General features: G+C 35.1%; 2 protein-coding genes across 4 annotated transcripts; both read right to left on the minus strand.

The window, feature by feature from the left end:
- Nucleotides 1-438: 438 nt before the first annotated feature.
- LOC311067929 (uncharacterized protein) lies at nt 439-9,838 on the minus strand. Of its 3 annotated transcripts, none has more exons than XM_084090073.1 (5): nt 9,745-9,838; nt 7,375-7,672; nt 1,670-1,824; nt 1,240-1,522; nt 439-1,068 (listed from the first exon to the last, which is right to left on the minus strand). In XM_084090073.1, the coding sequence occupies exons 1-5, from the start codon at nt 9,827-9,829 to the stop codon at nt 918-920; spliced, it is 972 nt and encodes a 323-aa protein (XP_083946199.1). In that variant the 5' UTR covers nt 9,830-9,838; the 3' UTR covers nt 439-917. The 3 variants fall into 3 exon arrangements, with proteins under 3 accessions (XP_083946199.1, XP_083946200.1, XP_083946201.1); XM_084090074.1 differs by lacking the exons at nt 7,375-7,672; nt 9,745-9,838 and adding exons at nt 1,929-2,226; nt 3,318-5,032; XM_084090075.1 differs by lacking the exons at nt 7,375-7,672; nt 9,745-9,838 and adding exons at nt 1,929-2,226; nt 2,673-3,283.
- A 1,961-nt stretch (nt 9,839-11,799) lies between these two features.
- LOC311067930 (uncharacterized protein) lies at nt 11,800-14,170 on the minus strand. Its single transcript, XM_084090076.1, has 5 exons — nt 14,080-14,170; nt 13,177-13,474; nt 12,918-13,072; nt 12,292-12,574; nt 11,800-12,057 (listed from the first exon to the last, which is right to left on the minus strand). The coding sequence occupies exons 1-5, from the start codon at nt 14,162-14,164 to the stop codon at nt 11,907-11,909; spliced, it is 972 nt and encodes a 323-aa protein (XP_083946202.1). The 5' UTR covers nt 14,165-14,170; the 3' UTR covers nt 11,800-11,906.
- Nucleotides 14,171-22,674: the final 8,504 nt, after the last annotated feature.

Below are 22,674 nucleotides of genomic sequence, written 5' to 3' on the forward strand. Positions count from 1 at the left end.
TGTGAACTTTTAAGCAATCTGTTAAAGTGAATGAAAAACAGAGCAAACCAACAGATTCACACAAAATGCCAAATTACAATAAATGTTGAAACCATAAAGTCTACTTTAATGTGATCCAGTTTATATGATTGACACTCAATTCACACTTATGATTGTGTTTACAGTCCTGCAGTGTTATCAGTTCTATTTTGTTCTCAGTGATAGAAAAGTGTCTTCTGCACAATAGCAGGTCTTAGTTTTTCTGCAAGACTCTTTTGTTCTGTACACTTATATTTCTCCTGCAAAGCAGAATGTTATTTATTCTATTCTTTTTGGGATGTTTTAAATGCCATATTTGTATACTTAAAATGTTTGTTCAATATAGAGGAAGTGGGCGCAAGGTGTTTCAAATACATTGTATTGTTTGACTCTCCCACATACTAGGAATAACAGGACAAAAACTCTTCAAAGTAATTTATTGGAAAACATCGATCCATCCACATTTCTCCCAATAACCTTAGTAGGCACTGAATGCATTGCTGTTTTTGCTGATATTCCCAGGGTTTTTTTGTCCTGTGACTTTATTTATATTTTTCCATAAAAGCTAAATTATAATTACTATTTTTTATTTTACACAGACATTTGCAATACATTACAGACTTAATAACAAAAGGATAATTTATTTTACTACATACAATTTTCACAGCTGCATTTCCTTACAAATACAAGTGTCCATATTGTCCATTTCCCAGTGTCCTTTGATCAATAGTCACACAAATCTGTCTAATACTTTCTGCAGCATGCAGTGCATTAAAGTCCAGAGGCTTAAAATAATACATGCCCTGTTTTGCAAACTCTGGTATAAATGTCTGGTTAAAGTAAAGCTCTACAGACACTAATATTTAGTTTTTATCTACATCATGTTGTTTAAGTTCTTCTCAATCCAGTGGTGATCCGTACACTTCAACCTCACACAGTGTAAGATATTCTTTCCGTCCTGGAATAACAACATTAATGTAACGTCCTTCCATCCCATTACAGTCAAAAGAGGAGGAAAACCCAGGAGGAATGGAAGAGATCGTAGCACACCTGAAGAAAGAGTGAGTTAAGCATCTTGAGAAACTCTGAACCACCGTCCATATTCAAAGCAAAACACATTTATGCTTCAAGTCAAACCAGTTCAATACAAGTTGTCACACAGCAGACTGCAGTAATTCTGAGAATTTCTCAAAAAAGCCATCGTAAGATGAATTCATTTACCTGGGATTATCATTGCCATTGTTGTCCAGACTGTTTCCAATTCTGATTTCAGCCCCATTTAGTCTTGTAGGAACACTGTCTAATGTGTTTGTAATTACCACTGAAAACACTTTGTGTCTTTTCAGTAAGTTCAGTCTCCACCAGGGATTGAGGTCTGGTGAAGTGTGGGTACAAGATCCACGACTGTAAACACCATCTCTGTTCCCATCGATGGCATTGGATGCAAAGCCATATGAGTAGAGGGAACTCTGTGTAGCTACTCCTCCTAAAGCCACATTTTCACCTACAACAACAGATGAGTTTCACATGAATTCATAATTTTGAATAATTTACTAAATGGAATATGTGTCTACAACATTGCTAAATCTCAAATATCTGCTTATTTTTATTAGTGCCAAACTGGTCAGATCCTGATCATAAATGTTCTCACCATCAGGAGCTGGATAACCGTAAACCTCAACCTCGCAGAGAGTAAGAACCCGATTACGACCAGGTATGTCCACATTGATGTAACGGCCTGGAATGCCTTTTTCCCATTTGAAAGTGAGGGATCTCCCACCTGGAATGGATGAAATATTTCCAGCCCTGTATAAAAATGACAGCATAAGGATACTATTTGATTTCATGTACAGTATGTAACCTCATCACATTGTTCTTTAAGAGAATCTTCTCTTGAAAGGCTTTCTTACAATGGATTGTTGTTGCCGTTGTTCAGCGGAGAGTTTCCGATTCGTATCTCGGCTCCATCAAGCCTTTCAGGACAGCAGTCTTTTCTGTTCGTGATAGTTATGGAGGTCACTACATACTCGTCTAGTAAATCTAACCTCCACCATGGGTCTTCTTGTATAGAAGTAGAAGTACAGGATCCATGTTCATAATGTGAGTCACGATTTCCATCAATAGCATTACTGGCATGGCCAAATGCTGCCCCAGGATTCTCAATCAGGTCAGACTGTGTGGCCTTGCCATATAAAGCGAGATTTTTAGCTGAAATTGATAAAGCATAGTCAAAATGTGTAATAAAAACAAGTATATAAATCAAAATAATAATAATAATAATAATAATTAAAAACATTTGACCATATAATGTTTAACTTTTGACTTCAGTGATTATTTCTCAGGGTTTATTTATTTATTTATTCATTCATTTATTTATTTATATTTTGACAGTACATTTCTGTATAGATGTATCTACCTACTCAGTCTATCTACAAAAAGTAATTGTGCTCTTCCACCTTTATTGCCAAGGAGAAAAATCTGTCCTTTTGAGACTTTAGACTTTAGTATTTTTCAAAATATAAAATGCTATCTAAAAACATCTTTCACATTATAAGAAAAGCATTTTCTGCAAGATGTAAACAACCATAATTTCATAAAACAATAAACACTTCCTAGAAAAAAAGTCAAAAAGAGAACATACAAAAATATCAAACCATAGTTTTGTCCAGAAAACATTTATGGCGCTTTTCCACTACACAGTACCAGCTCGCCTCGGCTCGACTCGGCTCTGTTTGGTTTTCCACTGTGTAAAAGGTGTACCTGTACCTGCTTCCAGGTACTTTTTTTCGTACCACCTCCGGCGAGGTTCTAAAGCGGGCTGAGGTGAGCTGAGGCGATACTAAAATGTGACGTGAAAACACGACAGATTGCTGAATGGTCAGAGAGAATCGTCACTATTCACTGCGTCATCATTGCACGCGCCATGCACGACGGAGTATCCTGAATAAAAAAACAGCAAAAACAGCATACACTCGATTTCCTCCATTGTCCTGTGTGTGTGGGTAGCTGGTGTGTCTCGCGTAGCAGTTTCCTGCGGCGTCGCTATGACGACCAGGTACCATTGTGGAGGTACTATCTGCAATGGAAAACGGAGCGAAAAGCGAGCCGAGTCGAGTTGAGCTGGTGCTGGTAATGGAAAAGCGCCATAAATGAATTGTATAAAAGTAAAACATATAAATCATAGGTGACAACCTGCCCTGATAACAATATGACATGTTCAGTGATCAGCATCCAGTGTTTATAATGTATTGTGAGTGTGTCTGTATAACTGAAATCATTTGTGTAATTTTGAACTGTACCTTTAGCTGTTGTTGTGTCTGTAAAATAAGGCATCACAAAAATCCAAAGTAGGAAAAACATGTGCATTTCCATTATCCTACACATGTGAAGGAAAATAAGGAAATAAGATAATAACAAATCTGAAAAGTGTTGTTAATATTGTTTAAGTTTATAATCTGATTTTATAATGGATTTTCTGTGAGAGTTTGTGTCACGGTTTATATATTCGCTGTCTCCTCTCTCGTCTTGTTGAGTGTGTGTGTGTGTGTGGGCGGAGCCGCTGATCACTGCAGCTGTTAAGGCTACGTTTACACGTGGATGGCTATTTTCATAAACGGACATTTCACCCCTCTTCGTTTTCAAAAATAACATCGTGCACACGAACCCGTGTATATGCTGTCAAGAGCATGCCAAACTTGTATGTGGCAGTGTAACGAGAAGCTCAAGCCCACGTTAGCCAATCAGAATCCGGAAAATAGTCACATTCTGTGACGTCGCTGCCTAAAACTCAGGCCCTGTTTACACGAGAACGCTCGCGGGTGAAAACGTAAAAATATTTTATCAGATTTGCCTTTCGTTTAGACGGCGACGGCGTTTTGGGGGCTTAAAAACGCAAAAAAAGTGAAACCACCCTCCAGAGTGAAAATCTTAAAAACGCTCCACCGTCGCGTTTCCGTCTAAACGGTAAAAACCATAGACAGTATAAGAAGATAAAAACGCAAAAGTCTGCTAGACAGTGAAGGCACCGATCAGTGCTTCACATTGCCACCTAGCCGCCTGGAGTGCATACTACATTGAATTTCACACACTTTTGCGTCACCGTATGCACGCAGATTTCCCCCCCATAACACTCGTCTAAACGCAGAATAAAAAGTGATCACTTTTGCGTTTTCTCTTCAGATCGTTTCCGTGTAAACGTAGCCTCAGTTTTTCTCAGTTTACATGCAAACGAAGTTTTCCAAAATCTCCACTCTGGCCGGAGTTTTTAGAAAGAATCGTTTTCAGAGGCGAATTCTCCGTTTGCGTGTAAACGAAGGGAAATGTCTCCGTTTTTCAAAATAGCCATGTACGTGTAAACGAGTGCCTGCAAAACCGGAGGCTGCATTTTCAGGAACCCAGTTCTAGGACCGCATTTCTAGGACCCTAGGTTTTTAGTGACAACGCCACCTGCCGAATTAGAGGACCAGCGAAGATGGATGACAATCAGAGTGTGAGTATCAAATGCGAATCAATTTTTATTTGTTTAACTTTAAAAACAATTGTGATGCATTTCATTGGAAAATTAACGTAGCCAACGTGATGGTGATTTGCTAAATAGTCTTGAATGCATAGCCATCATATATTAGCCTCTAATGCTGTAAAATGAATTGGTAGCACAATATAGAAGCGACGCGGCGCGCTCATTTTTCCAGGCGCGCTTCTGTTCTTGGTTGCATAGCAACGACAGACTCCACGGGAGAGCAATCGTTTGTGGAAAGGAGAAAGCGGTACGTATGAACTGCGATACCGAGAACTGTGGATTTTCACTGGTTCGGGATTTTCACTGGTACCGAATACTGAAATTTTACAGTGAAAAAAAACCAAAAAAACATTTGATATCATTATTTTTGTATTGTATATGTGTGTGCACTCTGGGGTAACTAAGATCTTTTAAATATGAAATTTAAAATAAGAGAGTAGAACATGTTCAACTAAATGTTCCTTATTTAATTCACTTCTCTTTCTCTCTTTTAGGAGTCAGTGATGATGGCACAACAGAAAATTTAGTTATTTGTATTAGATCTGATCGAGAGTACAATAATTTGATTAGACAAGCAGCTAATTCTAAGAACGTGGATATGCTGTACACAGGGCTGGACTGGGCAAAAAAAAAAAAAAAATCGGCCCTGGCATTTTGGCCCAGACTGGCCCACTATATGATCATAAACAGCACCCATCTTTGCACGCCCTTAAATATATGCATACCAACTCCAATTCCTTAAAACCACTAATGCCATGTAATGAGTCAGCATATGAACGAGTGAGAGTTAACAGATGAAATAAGTAAAAATCTGACATTTATTAATACAGTGATGAATCCTAAAACAAGCTATAAGCTGCATTGGCATAGCAATACCAGTGTTTCTCACAGGATTTTTGGTAAAACTGTGGTGGGTGGACCTCGGTCCTTCTAGGGGTGGGTGGGTGGGGGGGTAGGGGGCATGCCCCCCCCCGTAAGAAAATTTTGTGCATTTTAATGTTAAATTCATCAATCTGGTGCGTAGTGTATATTTTGACACATTTTACAGTGTCTGCTTCAAGGGCCTGTTTCTATTTTTCACGCTGTTTTTCTGCACATTCCTTGCGTTTCTTCTCCATCTCGCTGACTATTTTGACACACTGACACTGGGGTATTGTCAAGAGGGGCACCTCAGTCGATGAGGGCAGAGGGGCAGTGGCTCTAGCCACCGGGCCACCCCCCTGTGCACGGCCCTGCTAATGTAGTTAAAACTGGGTGGAAATACTGCCTTGGTGGCACTTTTTTCGGTCCTGGAAATGCGTTCCCGGGACTGCGGTTCTCCGACTCGGTAGCTGGCGCTGTCACAAAAAACTAGGGTCCTAGAACTTGGGTCCTGAAAATGCGGCCTCCGCAGTCACCACACTAGGACTGCAGACGGATAATATTGGAGTAAACGGGGCCTAAGTTTTTTTTTATTTAATTATTATTTCCAGAATTATACATTGTATAATACAGCATACACATATTTCACATATAATGTTCAAAATGAATCCAGAGCTTCATAAGATACGAAGAACATTACAGGTAACATTTATATCAAATATGCTAAACAGTCAATTCACACATTAAGGAAAATAAGAAAAAAATACATATTGGAGAGGAGGTATACATGTATAACTAAAGTGAAGAACAGGAATTACATTTTTTATAGATTACCATAGTTCTGGTTGCTTTGCGGTTTGAGAGTCCTTGCAGTGTTTCAAAGTAAATCTTCATATCAGCCTTAAAATGGTAAATGTTAGGAATCCTTTCAGACCATTTACATGTGTGTATATAAAACTTACCAAGTAATATAATGAGATTTAACATAAAAACGTGATTCTTGTCTATATCTTTTTTGTCATAATAAAAAAAAACATCCCTTTTCTCTATGTGAATTTTGATTCCACTTAGCATATTAAATAAATATTCCGAATCAGTCCAAAAAAAATTAACATACATAATTTCAAAGAAAAGATGCAAAGTAGTTTCAGTATCCTTTTTACAAAATACACAAGATTCAGAAAGGTCATTCTTATGTTGTTTGTATATAAGAAGCCAACATAAAAGAGCCTGTCTATGAAAATTGGATAGCTGAATAGGGAGCTTGTTAACCTCAAAGTCACATTTTAAAAGGAACTCTATACCACCAACTTTTTCAAAAATAAGATTAGGAATTATGTACCATAGTTATCTGTATGCTTAATATAATGTTTAATCCAGTTCAACTTGAAAATTGTATTAGAAGTACCAAAATCAAGCACATTCAAACCTCCTTGATTATAAGAATTACATAAAATATTTTTATTTAAATAGTGTGACTTGTTTTTCCATATGAAGTTGAATAAAGTAGAATCAATTTTTTTAGTAAAAGATTTTGGTACATCTAACACTTTTGCTTGATAGACTAAACGGGAAAGCCCCTCAGTTTTAGATAAAAGAACTCTACCTTTGAGTGATAAATCCCTCATGAGCCACATATCAAATTTATTTTTCATTTTAACCATAAGGGGTTGGAAATTGGATTGCACTCTGGCTGATTGATTTTTACAAATATTGATTCCAAGATACGTAACTTCCTCCCTAATTGGAATACCTTCAGTAAACGGGGCCTAAGTCTCTCTGTTGTCACCTTGGGCACGTTCAAGTTCAAAACGGTGCGCAACGTTTTGCTACGGTTTCTGGGTTGAACGAATGGATGAAATCTTTCCAGCCCTGTATAAAAATGACAACATAAGGATAATATTTGATTTCATGTACAGTATGTAACCTCATCACATTGTTCTTTAAGAGAATCTTCTCTTGAAAGGCTTTCTTACAATGGATTGTTGTTGCCGTTGTTCAGCAGAGAGTTTCCGATTCGTATCTCGGCTCCATCAAGCCTTTCAGGACAGCAGTCTTTTCTGTTCGTGATAGTTATGGAGGTCACTACATACTCGTCTAGTAAATCTAACCTCCACCATGGGTCATCTTGTATAGGAGTAGAAGTACAGGATCCATGATCATAATGTGAGTCACGATTTCCATCAATAGCATTACTGGCATGGCCAAATGCTGCCCCAGGATTCTCAATCAGGTCCGACTGTGTGGCCTTGCCATATAAAGCGAGATTTTTAGCTGAAATTGACAAAGCATAGTCAAAATGTGTAATAAAACAAGTATATAAATCAAAATAATAATAATTCAAAACATTTGACCATATAATATTTAACTTTTGACTTCAGTGATTATTTCTCGGGGTTTATTCATTTATATTTTTGACTCTACATTTCTGTATAGATGTATCTACTGTAAGACGATTGCCAGTATGTCTGATCGACCCCCCGATGAAACAAAAGGCCCTCCTGCGAATTAACACTTGAACCATCTCCTGCATATGTAACAGGAACTTCCGAGACGCAGCACACAGTGCAGCTCACACTTCACACACACTATCTCCCCCTTCATCCTCCTCCTCACCTAAAATACACTGAAAACCTATGCAATGTTAAGTATGTACAAGAAGTTACTATGCATGTTTGATATCATTTAAAGTGTCTTAGTGCGCCTGGTAAAATGGTCTCATTCTCCCAACCATAATGAAAAGCTAAAAAAAGTTATAAAATATGAGAAAAGTGATGTGTCCCTTAAAGGTGTTCCCTCCCCCAGATCCTCCATTCAAACTACATCGTGTATGTAAAACAAGAACCCATTCAAGTACAAATTCTGATCTCACAGTTGTGAACCCCTGAATAGGGAACCAAAATCTAATTATAATGACAGACGCCACCATTTGGTAAGAATATTGAACTATCTGGGTTTATAAGGAAAAAAAGCAGAAAAGTTCGAGGAGTCTGTAGGTTGACTTCCCACACAACCGCTGTGTGTAATTTTTGTTGCCAGGTAATAATTTCTACAAATTCCTCTATTTCTGAATTGTTGTTATGATATGCTTAACGGATGATTTTGAATTATTGCTTCATTACCTGGTCAATAAATTGTAAACGTTTGATTTTATTCTGACTGACTCTGAGATTGTTTTTCCCAAGTAGATTATCGGATTTGTATATGTCCACAAGTTTGCGTCAGATTAGTGACGACTAATATCTGGAATCAAGTTAAAGTGTACTTGGATGCAGAGACAAGTTATTTTCTGTCTAGAATCAGCAAATGCTGTTTGATCAACCTAGATTTGGGTGTGTCTAATTACCTCTGTTTTAATTTAATGTTACTTTAGATAAGTGTATGTGGAATGCCACGAGCTTGGCCAATCCAAAGCCATTTTAAGAGAAGTGAAGTTGATCGACTAACATCTTTTAATGGTGGCCAAGACCTCTACTAAAGTAAAACGATTGAATTAAGTTCAAGAGGAGGCACTCCAAGGGGGCTATTTACGTGTCTTTGATTGCGTACGTGTGAATACGGCAAATCCCAGATATTTAGCCAATTACCTCTGTTTTGATGACCGGAACTGGTGAAATTGTGCCGTGAGACCTTGTGAGAAAAAAGGACCTCAGAGTGATATAGTTTCCTGATCTAAGCGGGTAAAATATAATCAGAGTTTAAAAGAATCATCAAATATTCGTTCACGTTTAATGATGCACAGACATCATTAAAATCATTTTAATTTATGGAGTCAGATGAAATAATGAGTCAATACATGTGAGAAAATATATTGCATTTAATCGTGTTGTGTTGCGAAAAAGGAAAGACAAGTAATACGCAGAGAAACCTTCCCCATATTATTGGAAACTCTCATTGGACCAATAGATGGGCTTACACTACCTACTCAGTCTATAGCTACAAAAAGTAATTGTGCTCTTCCACCTTTATTTTCAAGGAGAAAAATCTGTCCATTTCAGACATTATGCCGATCTTGAGTATTTTTTGAAATATGAAATGCTATCTAAAAACATCTTTCACATTATAAGAAAAGCATTTTCTGCAAGATGTAAACAGCCATAATTTCATAAAACAACAACAATAAACACTTCCTAAAAAAAAGTCAAAAAGGGAACATACAAAAATATCAAACCACAGTTTTGTCCAGAAGACATTTAATGAATTGTATAAAAGTAAAACATATAAATCATAGGTGACAACCTGCCCTGATAACAATATGACATGTTCAGTGATCAGCATCCAGTGTTTATAATGTATTGTGAGTGTGTCTGTATAATTGAAATCATTTGTGTAATTTTGAACTGTACCTTTAGCTGTTGTTGTGTCTGTAAAATAAGGCATCACAAAAATCCAAAGTAGGAAAAACATATGCATTTCCATTATCCTACACATGTGAAGGAAAATAAGTATAAGACAATAACAAATTTGATAAATGTTGTTAATACTGTTTAAGTTTATAATCAGATTTTATAATGGATTTTCTGTGAGAGTTTGTTTCAATATTTAACAATGTAATTGGACTTTCTTATAATTTAATTTGATAGACAATTAAGTAAATTATGTAATTCAAATGATAGCATGCACATGAAAACATAATCTAACATTCATTTTGATTCTTTTAAATAAGCAAGTCACTCACCTGTATTTTATAAAGTACAAAACAAAGTTTTCAAATAGACAAGATGAAGTTTACTCTATGGGCAAAAAAGGGTTCATCACCCTTCAAATAATAAAACTATCAATGGGCCAGCTTTAAATACACTGCAGCTTTTAAAGGCCTGGGTGTTTTATCTAAACAGGTCATCTGAGATAAATGTGCTTTACCAGAATTGGGATAAAATATTTATGGTTTGTTTGTTGAGCTTGCAGTAACTTTACGGAAGCAAACTATGTTATTCATCTCTTTTTTGGTCATTTCCGCTAATCTAGATTTAGATTTAGATTTATTAATTTAGCAGACGCTTTTATCCAAAGTGACTTACAAATGAAATGAGAACAATAGAAGCAGTTAAACTAACAGTAGGACAACAGTATGCAAGTGTTATGACCCTTCTCAGTTTAATCTAACGCAGTACATATTTATTTATTTATTTATTTATTTTTTAATAGTAGAATAGAAGAGAAAGTGTTAGTATTATCAAATGCTGCCGAAAAGATGCGTCTTCAGCCGTTTCTTGAAAGTGGCTACGGACTCAGCCGCTCTGGTTGAGTTAGGCAGATCATTCCACCAGCAGGGAACAGTCATGGTAAAGGTCCGAGAAAGAGATTTTGTGCCTCTTTGAGATGGCACCACAAGACGACGTTCGCTTGCAGAGCGCAAGTTTCTGGATGGCACATAAGTCTGAAGTAATGAGTTTAGGTAAAAGGGAGCAGAGCCAGTGGTTGTTCTGTAGGCAAACGTCAGTGACTTGAATTTGATGCGAGTGGCAACTGGCAACCAGTGCAATTTTGTGAGGAGAGGAGTGACGTGTGCTCTCTTCGGCTCGTTAAAGACCACTCTGACTGCAGCATTCTGGATCAGTTGCAGAGGTTTGACCGTGCAAGCTGGAAGGGTGATGTGCATTTAAGGGTGATGTGATGTGCATTTAAGGGTGATGTGAATCTAAGGTGATGTGCATTTATTCGCAGTGCATAAATCCACCACTTTCCCTTCCATACAGTATATGCATGTACAGAACTTTTGGCTCTGTGTGTCGCACTCTGAATCTAGATTTGACCAATTTATTACATGTGACCTTTAAGCAATCTGTAAAACAGAGCAAACAAATAGATTCGCACAGCGTGTCAAAATGCCAAATTACAAACAATGTTGAAACCATAAAGTCTACTTTATAGTGACCCAGTTTAAACACGCATGATTGTGTTTACAGTCCTGCAGTGTTATCTAGTCTAGTTTGTGCTCAATGATAGCATTTTATTCAGAGTCACCATCATGAAGAAAAGTGTCTTCTGCTCAATAGCAGGTCTTAGTTTTGCCTCAAGACTCCTTGGTTCTGTACACTTTTATATTTCTCCTGCAAAGTGAAAGTAATTATTCAACTATTTTTGGGAGGTTTTAAATGCCATATTTGTATATTTAAAATGTTTTAATATATATATTAAAAAAAACAGGGTGCAAGGTGTTTCAAATTTATAATATTGTTTTACTCTCCCACATTAGGCTGGAATAACAGGACAAACACCCTTCAAAATAATTTATTGGAAATCATCCATTAGATTTGACCTATTATTTCTTAAAGTAAAATAAAAAGATGATAACAATTTATTTTCTCCCAAAAACCTTAAGCAATGATTGCTATACTGTTTTTGCTGATATTCCCAGGTTTTTTTTTTCCTGTGACTTTTGATTTAGATTTTTCCATTTTTCCATGCCCTGTTTTGCAAACTCTGGTATAAATGTCTGGTTAAAGTAAAGCTCTACAGACACTAATATTTAGTTTTTATCTACATCCTGTTGTTTAAGTTCTTCTCAATCCAGTGGTGATCCGTACACTTCAACCTCACACAGTGTAAGATATTCTTTCCGTCCTGGAATAACAACATTAATGTAACGTCCTTCCATCCCATCACAGTCAAAAGAGGAGGAAAACCCAGGAGGAATGGAAGAGATCGTAGCACACCTGAAGAAAGAGTGAGTTAAGCATCTTGAGAAACTCTGAACCACCGTCCATATTCAAAGCAAAACACATTTATGCTTCAAGTCAAACCAGTTAAATGAAAATGAACAAAATAAACAAAAATGCACAAAACTCAAATCACATTTTACCAATTTGTAGCCAGGTTTTATGTCACACAGCAGACTGCAGTAAATCTGAGAACTTCTCTAAATTCTCCAAAAAGATGAATTCATTTACCTGGGATTATCATTGCCATTGTTGTCCAGACTGTTTCCAATTCTGATTTCTGCCCCATTTAGTCTTGTAGGAACACTGTCTAATGTGTTTGTAATTACCACTGAAAACACTTTGTGTCTTTTCAGTAAGTTCAGTCTCCACCAGGGATTGAGGTCTGGTGAAGTGTGGGTACAAGATCCACGACTGTAAACACCATCTCTGTTCCCATCGATGGCATTGGATGCAAAGCCATATGAGTAGAGGGAACTCTGTGTAGCTACTCCTCCTAAAGCCACATTTTCACCTACAACAACAGAGGAGTTTCACATGAATTCATAGTTTTGCGTAAATTACACTCGTAAGGTGATGATACACAGGGCAACTTTTTGAGCAATGTTGCTGTCAACGGGCAACCATTTGATACACAGGGCCCACGACCGATCTAAATTATCCAGAAAGTTATTGGCCATTTTCAATGGGAAAGTGCCCAAGCAACAATCGCTCAGCAAGATTGCCCAGAGTTGCCCTGTGTATCATCACCTTTACAGTCTAGAAATGGAATATGTGTCTACAACATTGCTGAATCTAAAATATGCTTATTTTTATTAGTGCCAAACTGGTCAGATCCTGATCATAAATGTTCTCACCATCAGGAGCTGGATAACCGTAAACCTCAACCTCGCAGAGAGTAAGAACCTGATTACGACCAGGTATTTCCACATTGATGAAACGGCCTGGAATCCCTTTTTCCCATTTGAAAGTGAGGGATCTCCCACCTGGAATGGATGAAATCTTTCCAGCCCTGTATAAAAATGACAGCATATGGATAATATCTGATTTCATGTACAGTATGTAACCTCATCACATTGTTCTTTAAGAGAATCTTCTCTTGAAAGGCTTTCTTACAATGGATTGCTGTTGCCGTTGTTCAGCAGAGAGTTTCCGATTCGTATCTCGGCTCCATCAAGCCTTTCAGGACAGCAGTCTTTTCTGTTCGTGATAGTTATGGAGGTCACTACATACTCGTCTAGTAAATCTAACCTCCACCATGGGTCATCTTGTATAGAAGTAGCAGTACAGGATCCATGATCATAATGTGAGTCACGATTTCCATCAATAGCATTACTGGCATGGCCAAATGCTGCCCAAGGATTCTGAAACAGGTCCGACTGTGTGGCCTTGCCATATAAAGCGAGATTTTTAGCTGCAATTGATCAAGCATATAGTCAAAATGTGTAATAAAAACAAGTATATAAATCAAAATAATAATAATTAAAAACATTTCACCATATAATATTTAACTTTTGACTTCAGTGATTATTTCTCAGGGTTTATTTATTTATTTATATTTTTGACAGTACATTTCTGTATAGATGTATCTACCTACTCAGTCTATAGCTACAAAAAGTAATTGTGCTCTTCCACCTTTATTTTCAAGGAGAAAAATCTGTCCTTTTGAGACTTTAGACCCGATCTTGAGTATTTTTTGAAACATGAAATGCTATCTAAAAACATCTTTCACATTATAAGAAAAGCATTTTCTGCAAGATGTAAACAGCCATAATTTCATAAAACAACAACAATAAACACTTCCTAAAAAAAAGTCAAAAAGGGAACATACAAAAATATCAAACCACAGTTTTGTCCAGAAGACATTTAATGAATTGTATAAAAGTAAAACATATAAATCATAGGTGACAACCTGCCCTGATAACAATATGACATGTTCAGTGATCAGCATCCAGTGTTTATAATGTATTGTGAGTGTGTCTGTATAATTGAAATCATTTGTGTAATTTTGAACTGTACCTTTAGCTGTTGTTGTGTCTGTAAAATAAGGCATCACAAAAATCCAAAGTAGGAAAAACATGTGAATTTCCATTATCCTACACATGTGAAGGAAAATAAGGAAATAAGATAATAACAAATGTGAAAAGTGTTGTTAATATTGTTTAAGTTTATAATCAGATTTTATAATGGATTTTCTGTGAGAGTTTGTTTCAATATTTAACAATGTAATTGGACTTTGTTATCATTTAATTTGATAGACAATTAAGTAAATTATGTCATTCAAATGATAGCATGCACTGTAAAAAAAAAAAACTTAAAAAAACGGTCAATGACTGTCAGCTGCGGCTGCCAAACAAAAACCGTAAAAATAAAGTAAAAAATCCTAATTTAAACGAAGTGCAAAAAACTTTTACAGAAATTTTCCTTAAATGTTTTACAGAAAAACACTGTTATTTTACAGCTATTTCCTGAATTATTACGATCAAACACCTTCACTGTAAAAACCCCCCATAAAAAAACAGTCAAATGACTGTCAGCAATGGCTGCCATACAAAAACCGTAAAATTAATGTAAAATATCCTGATTTAAATAAGTGCAAAATACTTTTACAGAAATCTTCATTAATCTTTTTTAATAGAAACACAGTTATTCCACATTTATTTTCTGAATTTTTTACTGAAAAACATGCAGTTAACTACATGCATGATTTGCTGTGACTATACATCACGGCATCAGCAACTACACAGTTACTGTCTGTTAAATAAAGCAACATGCAGCATATCATCAGTGTTTCTCTGCTCATCCTGGACTGAAGCACAGGCTCTACTCTTCAATACAACGGTGACAAACAAAACACACCATACAGAAACACTTTAAACCCCAACAGAACATTAAACACTACCAGATCTCTCAGGATCTCAGCATCTTCACTTATTACAATCCGGACTTTATTTCTTTCATACTAACATTCTTATTGAGAATTAACAGAGGTTTAAAAGTTGAAGTTTTATTGAAAAGAATAAAGTTTGATGCAACCATGATGGAGATCAGTGTTTGCTTTAGTTGGGCTCTTGACCTTTTAGTTTAACATAAGTATTTCTCTGGCTGCTTTAACTGTGTGTTTCTGATACATATTTGTTATGGTAGGAATTCAAGAGAAACTCAGATCAGATGATGTTGGTCACTTTTTAGTGATAATAGTCATCATGTAGTTTCTTGCTTCATTGAAACCATCTGAAGTGTAGTATCTGATTAAGTCATTAAATATTAGTTGTTAATTTTGCATGATGAAGCTGCTATAGAAGATCCTGCAGTGCTGTGATATTCAGATTTTATGAAGTCATTATACAGAAAATGTTTTGACAGGATCATATAGACTCACTCAGACATCAAGAATCAGCGTATGAATCGCAACAATGGTGACAATGAAAAAAAATCTGAACTACTATAAAGTCACAAAAAGGCTTTGTTGGTTGTCACCATTGTTGAAGATTCATATGTTGATTCTTGATGTCTCTATAGCCTACTACAAAAAAAAAAAAATAATAATTAACCATCTCAAAACTCTTTTTGTATAATATATTTTTTTTTAAATTTCAGATTGTTATAATACTGATGCCACAATATTTCAAAGGACATGTGAAAAATTATGACATTAACTATAGGCTTTGTATAAAGCTAAATTCCATCATATTATTTAATTTAAGCGAACTAATTCAGAGATTTTACTATCATATCAGTGAATCAGATTATCATATGATGACTATAACATCACCAATAAATGACCAAGATCATCTGATATTTTCTCCAGCATTTATTGCTATAACAAATGTGTATCAAATACACAGTTAAAGCAACCAGAGAAAAACAAAAGTTTAAAACTCAAGGGTCATGAGCCCAACTAAAGCAGACACTGATCTCAATCATGGTGACATCAAATTTATTTTAAAGTTTTTTACACTTTATTTAAATTAGCATATTTTACTTTAATTTTAGGGTTTTTGTTTGGCAGCCGCAGCTGCCAGTCATTTGACCCTTTTTTTACGATTTTTTTACAATGAAGATATTTGATCATAATAATGCAGGAAATACCTGTGAAATAACAGTGCTTTTCAGTTTATTTAATTTAGGATGTTTTACAGTTTTTTGGGGAGCTGACAGTCATTTGACCATTTTATCATTTAACTGTTTTGTTACTGTTTATTTACAGATTATATTTGTAATTTTACATAAATTTTTATGTAATTTAAGAAAACAGAAAAAATACTGTTAAAAATACGATCAATTTTCTGTATAAAAAATGTGAATTACTAGAATTTGTCATTAATGTCACAATACCTAAAATAACAGCTGAATTTTTATTTTACAGATATTTGTAATTTTACAGTGTTTTGACTACAATTTAAAATGAAAGAAAATGATCATCAAAAAATCACAGTTATTTTCTGTAAAATTAGGATTTTTTTTTACAGTGTGCATATGAAAACTTAATCCGACATTAATTTTGATTCTTTTAAATAAGTAAGTCACTCACCTTTTATAATGTACTAAAAAAGGTTTTCAAATAGACAAGATGAAGTTTACTCTGGGCAAAAAGGGTTCATCACCATTAAATAACAAAACCATCAATGGACCAGCTATAAATACAAGACAACTTTTAAAGGCCTTGGTGTTTTATCTAAACAGGTCATCTGAGATAAATGTGCTTTATCAGAATTGTGATAAAATATTTATGGCTTGTTTGTTGAGCTTGCAGTAACTTTACGGAAGCAGATTATGTTATTCAACTCTTTTTTGGTCATTTCCGCTAATTTAAGTTACAAAGGTGATGTGCATTTTATAGCAGTGCATAAATCCACCTTTCCCTTCCATACAGTATATGCATGTGCAGAACTTCTGGCTGTGTGTGTCGCACTCTGAATCTAGATTTGACCAATTTATTACATGTGACCTTTAAGCAATCTGTAAAAGTGCATGAAAAACAGAGCAAACCAACAGATTCACACAGCAATGTATTACATTTGACCTAATATTTCTTAAAGTAAGTTAAATACGTTATTTAAAAAGGAGTATAATATTTTTTCTCCCATTAACCTTAAGCAATGAATGCTATGCTGTTTTTGCTGCATGTTTTTTTTTCTTTTTTTTCCAGATTTTTCCATAAAAGCATCATTTTAATTCTTTTTTTTTCATACACATTTGCAAGACACTACAGATTTAATAACAAAATGATAATTCATTTTACAACATACAATTTTCACAGCTGCATTACATTGCAAAAAAGTGTCCATATTGTCCATTTCCCAGTGTCCTTTGATCAATAGTCACACAAATCTGTCTAATAATTTCTGCAGCATGCAGTGCATTAAAGTCCAGAGGCTTAAAATAATACATGCCCTGTTTTGCAAACACTGGTATAAATGTTTGGTTAAAGTAAAGCTCTACAGACACTAATATATATATATATATATATATAGGTGATTTTCCTTTTATTGTGACAGGAAACAAGGTGGGAGAGAGACGGGGGATGGGATCGGGAAAGGTCCACGAGCCGGGACTCAAACTCGGGCCGCCCGAGCGCAAAGGCGCTACATATCGGCACACTGACCACGAGGCCATTGGCGCCGACACTAATATTTAGTTTTTATCTACATCCTGTTGTTTAAGTTCTTCTCAATCCAGTGGTGATCCGTACACTTCAACCTCACACAGTGTAAGATATTCTTTCCGTCCTGGAATAACAACATTAATGTAACGTCCTTCCATCCCATTACAGTCAAAAGAGGAGGAAAACCCAGGAGGAATGGAAGAGATCGTAGCACACCTGAAGAAAGAGTGAGTTAAGCATCTTGAGAAACTCTGAACCACCGTCCATATTCAAAGCAAAACACATTTATGCTTCAAGTCAAACCAGTTCAATGCAAAGGAACAGAATAGAAAATGCACAAAACTTAAGTCACATTGTGATTTGTAACCAAGTTATATGTCACATTGCAGACTGCATTATTCTGATAACTTCTCAAATTCTCCAAAAAGCCACATTAATATGAATTCATTTACCTGGGATTATCATTGCCATTGTTGTCCAGACTGTTTCCAATTCTGATTTGTGCCCCATTTAGTCTTGTAGGAGCAGCATCTAAAGAATTTGTAAGTACTACTGAAAACACTTTGGGCCCTATTTTAACGATCTGAATCGCAAAAGTAACTTTGTGGGCAGGTCTTGGGCGCTGTTGCTATTATACCGGCGGGATAAATGACTCTTGAAAGTCATTTGAAAGTGAGGGATCTCCCACCTGGAATGGATGAAATCTTTCCAGCCCTGTATAAAAATGACAGCATATGGATAATATCTGATTTCATGTACAGTATGTAACCTCATCACATTGTTCTTTAAGAGAATCTTCTCTTGAAAGGCTTTCTTACAATGGATTGCTGTTGCCGTTGTTCAGCAGAGAGTTTCCGATTCGTATCTCGGCTCCATCAAGCCTTTCAGGACAGCAGTCTTTTCTGTTCGTGATAGTTATGGAGGTCACTACATACTCATCTAGTAAATCTAACCTCCACCATGGGTCATCTTGTATAGGAGTAGAAGTACAGGATCCATGATCATAATGTGAGTCACGATTTCCATCAGCATTACTGGCATGGCCAAATGCTGCCCCAGGATTCTCAATCAGGTCCGACTGTGTGGCCTTGCCATATAAAGCGAGATTTTTAGCTGAAATTGACAAAGCACTAGAAAGCTTTATGTACATGTATTATTTATAGACACAAAGGTGTATAGCTAATGAAAGCTTGAACATTTCCATCATTATTACCAAGGAGAAAACAAAGTCTCCTTTTGGGATAATACACCCTTATAGCGAGTCAAACTTTATTTATAATAAAATTATAAAAAATACAAAATTTATGCAAGACAAAGCAAATAACCAAATAGTTTGAAGGCAACATAAAACATATGAAAGTGTGTACAGTGTATTGTGAGGCATGTCTACATTATTGAAACTAACTGTAAATGTTTCAACTGTACCTTTAGCTGTCATTGTGTCTGCAAAATAAGGCATGGCAAAAATACAAAGCAGGAAAAACACATGCATTTCCATTGTTCTGCAAGTGAGAAGAAAATAAGTTCAGAAAAATAAGCTTCTAAAAAAAAGTTAAGCTTTCTTTGCAATTGTTTCTGATATGGTGAAATCATTTATAATCCAATTTATAATAGATTTATAAGAGTTCATTTTAAGTTTTAACAGAATGTCATTAGATTAATTGACTTAATTTAATTTAATTAAGTAAAAATGTCATGCAATAATGACATGTATGTGTATTTTGATAAGTATAAAATGATCAAAGCAATTAATTTCTGACATTGATTAAATCAAGTTGAATTGACTCACCTTTATTTTAAAAGCTGCAGGTTCTCCCAAAGACAAGGTAAATGAACAAACAGTGCTCATCACCCTTTATATAACCAAAATAAATAATAAAAAACTGATAAAAATTAAAAACGTCATTTAAAGGTGTGGAGGCTTTATCTAAATCATCTCATAAATGTGCTTTTTACAACTGATACATTTTGGGAGAAATGTCTAAAAGAGTTTGCAGAAATGCTAAGGAACAGATCACATGTTTTCTGGCCTTTTATGTGTTTGTGTTTCTTTGTCAGTTAAGATCTATAATTTAAGTTAAGAACAGTTAATTGAGAACAATTAACAGGATTATTTAAAAGTTTTAAATGGACATATCATAACTTACATGAGACAAACACAATCATAACAATTAAATCAGTTGCTTAAGAAATATTGTGAAAAATTAATTGATGAAACTGGAACTTGCAAAGATAGCAATTGAATAATGGTAATAGATTGCTGTTGTTGTTTTTAATTGTAGAATTTTTTATTTTATGCAAATCACTAGCCCTTTTGTAGGGTTTAGAAATTAAATCATAAAGAACTATTTCACAACAACCAGTTTTACAGGCCTTATCTGGAACTGAACCTTCAAACTTTTCTGTCTCCATCCCCATATCTTTATTTCTAAAGAAGTATTATAAAAAACATGGCCTTAATAGCTTCTCAAATTGCCCTTTGGCAGTTATATTGCCCATTGCCCATATGAGTTTATGTGCACTGAAATCAAATTTGACCTAATTTTAGCAATAGAAGTGTTATGTGTATTACTGCTCGGAGACGTGACTGAGATCCAAACGCAAGCTTTATTGAGTGTAATCCATAAAACAGGAATAAGGTCAAAACCACAGAGCAAACTATCCAGATAATGACAGAAGTCCAAGGCTCGGCACAGGCAAACAGGGAAATCCAGGGACAGGGATCCAGGCAGAAGATCAAGAACATGACACAGAAACCAGAAGTAGCACTCAGAAATGCAGTAACACAGGCACGACTTCACAAGTGAATGAACCCACAGGGTTTAAATAGGCAAACATAAATGAGTTAATGACAAACAGTCCAGGCAATGGTTTATGGGAAAGGTAGTTCATGAAGCAGTAAAGGAGACGGAGGGAGTGCCCTCTGGTGGTTATCATGGGCACTCTGGCTGGCTGGTGTAACAAGCAGATTTTGCTCTTCTTATTTCATTTTGCTAAATGATATTAAATAGTTTAGCATTCTCTGTTTTGAACAAATGCGTAAATCAGGAAAATGTAAGGTTCTGTGAGTCCATGTGTACATTGTGTTTGAAAATAAACATTAAATAGAATGAACATACTGTATATAGATTATGTACATTCCACTTTGTATTAAAGTATTATTTTATTTTGAATCAATTTAAAATGTTTTATAACTCATTTTGATTACAAAATTCTACCAAAACATCTAAAACAAAAAAATCAATCAATCAATCAATCAATCAATCAATCAATCAATCAATCAATCAGTCAATCAATAATCTTTTACTCAGTAGCTATAACCTCAAATCAAGAAAAGTTGGGACATTTTGTAAAATGCAAAAAAAATAAAAAAGAATCTGTGATTTGTTCATTCTATTTTAACTTTATTCAACTGACAAAAGTACAAAGAAAAGATGTTTTCAAATTGAGGATACTAATTGTTGCAGTTTTGCAAGTTTTTTTTTTAAGCTTATCACTTTTATTTTGTCTCTGTCCCAACTTTTTTTGTAGTGTATTGCAGCCATCAAAATCTAAATGTGTCCAGTGAAAACATTGGAAATCTTTTCCTTGTACTTTTGTCAGTAAAATAAAGTTGAAAGAGAAGTAACAAATCACAGATTCTTGATTTTATGGCAATTTACAAAATGTCCCAATTTTTCTTGATTTGGGGTAGTATAAATGATTAACTGTTCATAATTTTAAAAAGAAAGATACATTTCTAAAAGAAAATAATTATTTAGAACTATCTCTAAAACCCGTCTTTGGGTAGCCTATATACTGTATTAAAATTCAACAGACCAGTCATCACTATAGAGATCTTGTATCGTCAATATGACGTTGTATTGTCAATTGATAGACAGAGTCAGAAGCTGACAGAACATGAGCCAGACAGTTAAGATAATACTTGTTTCTTTTAATGACGCATGTAATGGTGATGTACATGCTTACACTGCCATACATAGGCAAAACAAAGTAACTACACATTTTGTCAAAAATGAGTTGACTGAATTGACTGAAAACCGGGTGACTTGTGTGAGTTCATTGTCACAAATAATGTTTAATGTATGAATAAGCAACCCTGATGCCTCTGATTAAGTTCTACAAGACTTTTTTTACGATCTATGTTAACAGAATGCTGGGAATCTTTTGAAAACATAATTATTTGGAGAAACGCAGTTTAAATAAAATAGTAACATAATAATATATTGGCTCTGTCAAGTTAATATGATTAGCTCAAGACTAACATAATGCTGGCGTTGCCCTTTGAAATATCTTAACAAACACTTTGTAATTTTCTGTTTGGAAAACGAATAGAAGATAGAGTGTTATGCATAACACAAGTCTATCAAACAAGCTTGAACAGACTTATATTTTAATGCCTTTTTTGTTGCATGAGTGTTTGTGTTTTTTTGTTTCCTCCTTCAAATAGACTATTAATAATACCAAATTAACAGGGATTGGAATGTTAGTTGTTAATAACAATAGACAATAGACATAGTTTCAGTTCACATTTTTTCAGTGATAACATATTACAGTTGCTTGCTGTATTCATTTTCGTGAACTCCATCAATCATCTCAGGTTTGTCCATTCTCTTGTTTGGTGATGGTCTTCTGCAGGTCCACCCTCCAAAAGAGAAACAAGCAAATAGTACAATATTGTTGGTGGAAGTGGTGATGTAAATACATCAAAACGTCGGATGTGCTAACAGGATCTAAAGGGAACACTAAAACACCACATTGTAATCACTAGATGGCACTATTTTCTGAAACAGTCTGTCTTGTACTCGACATTACAAAATGATTGCTGGCTGTAATTTTACTCGCATAATGCGAATTAAATTTTGATTTAAATTAGAATATTTTAAATTTAAAATGTTTTGTATCAGAATTTTCTGATCAGGAATAAACATTCTGCCAAAATATATTTTAATTTAACTATTATAAATTGTATATAATTTGGAGAAGAAAATAGATTATATTCTTTA

The sequence above is a fragment of the Abramis brama genome (genome assembly GCF_963993115.1).
Source record: "Abramis brama genome assembly, chromosome: 17".
NCBI classification, from domain to species: domain Eukaryota; kingdom Metazoa; phylum Chordata; class Actinopteri; order Cypriniformes; family Leuciscidae; genus Abramis; species Abramis brama.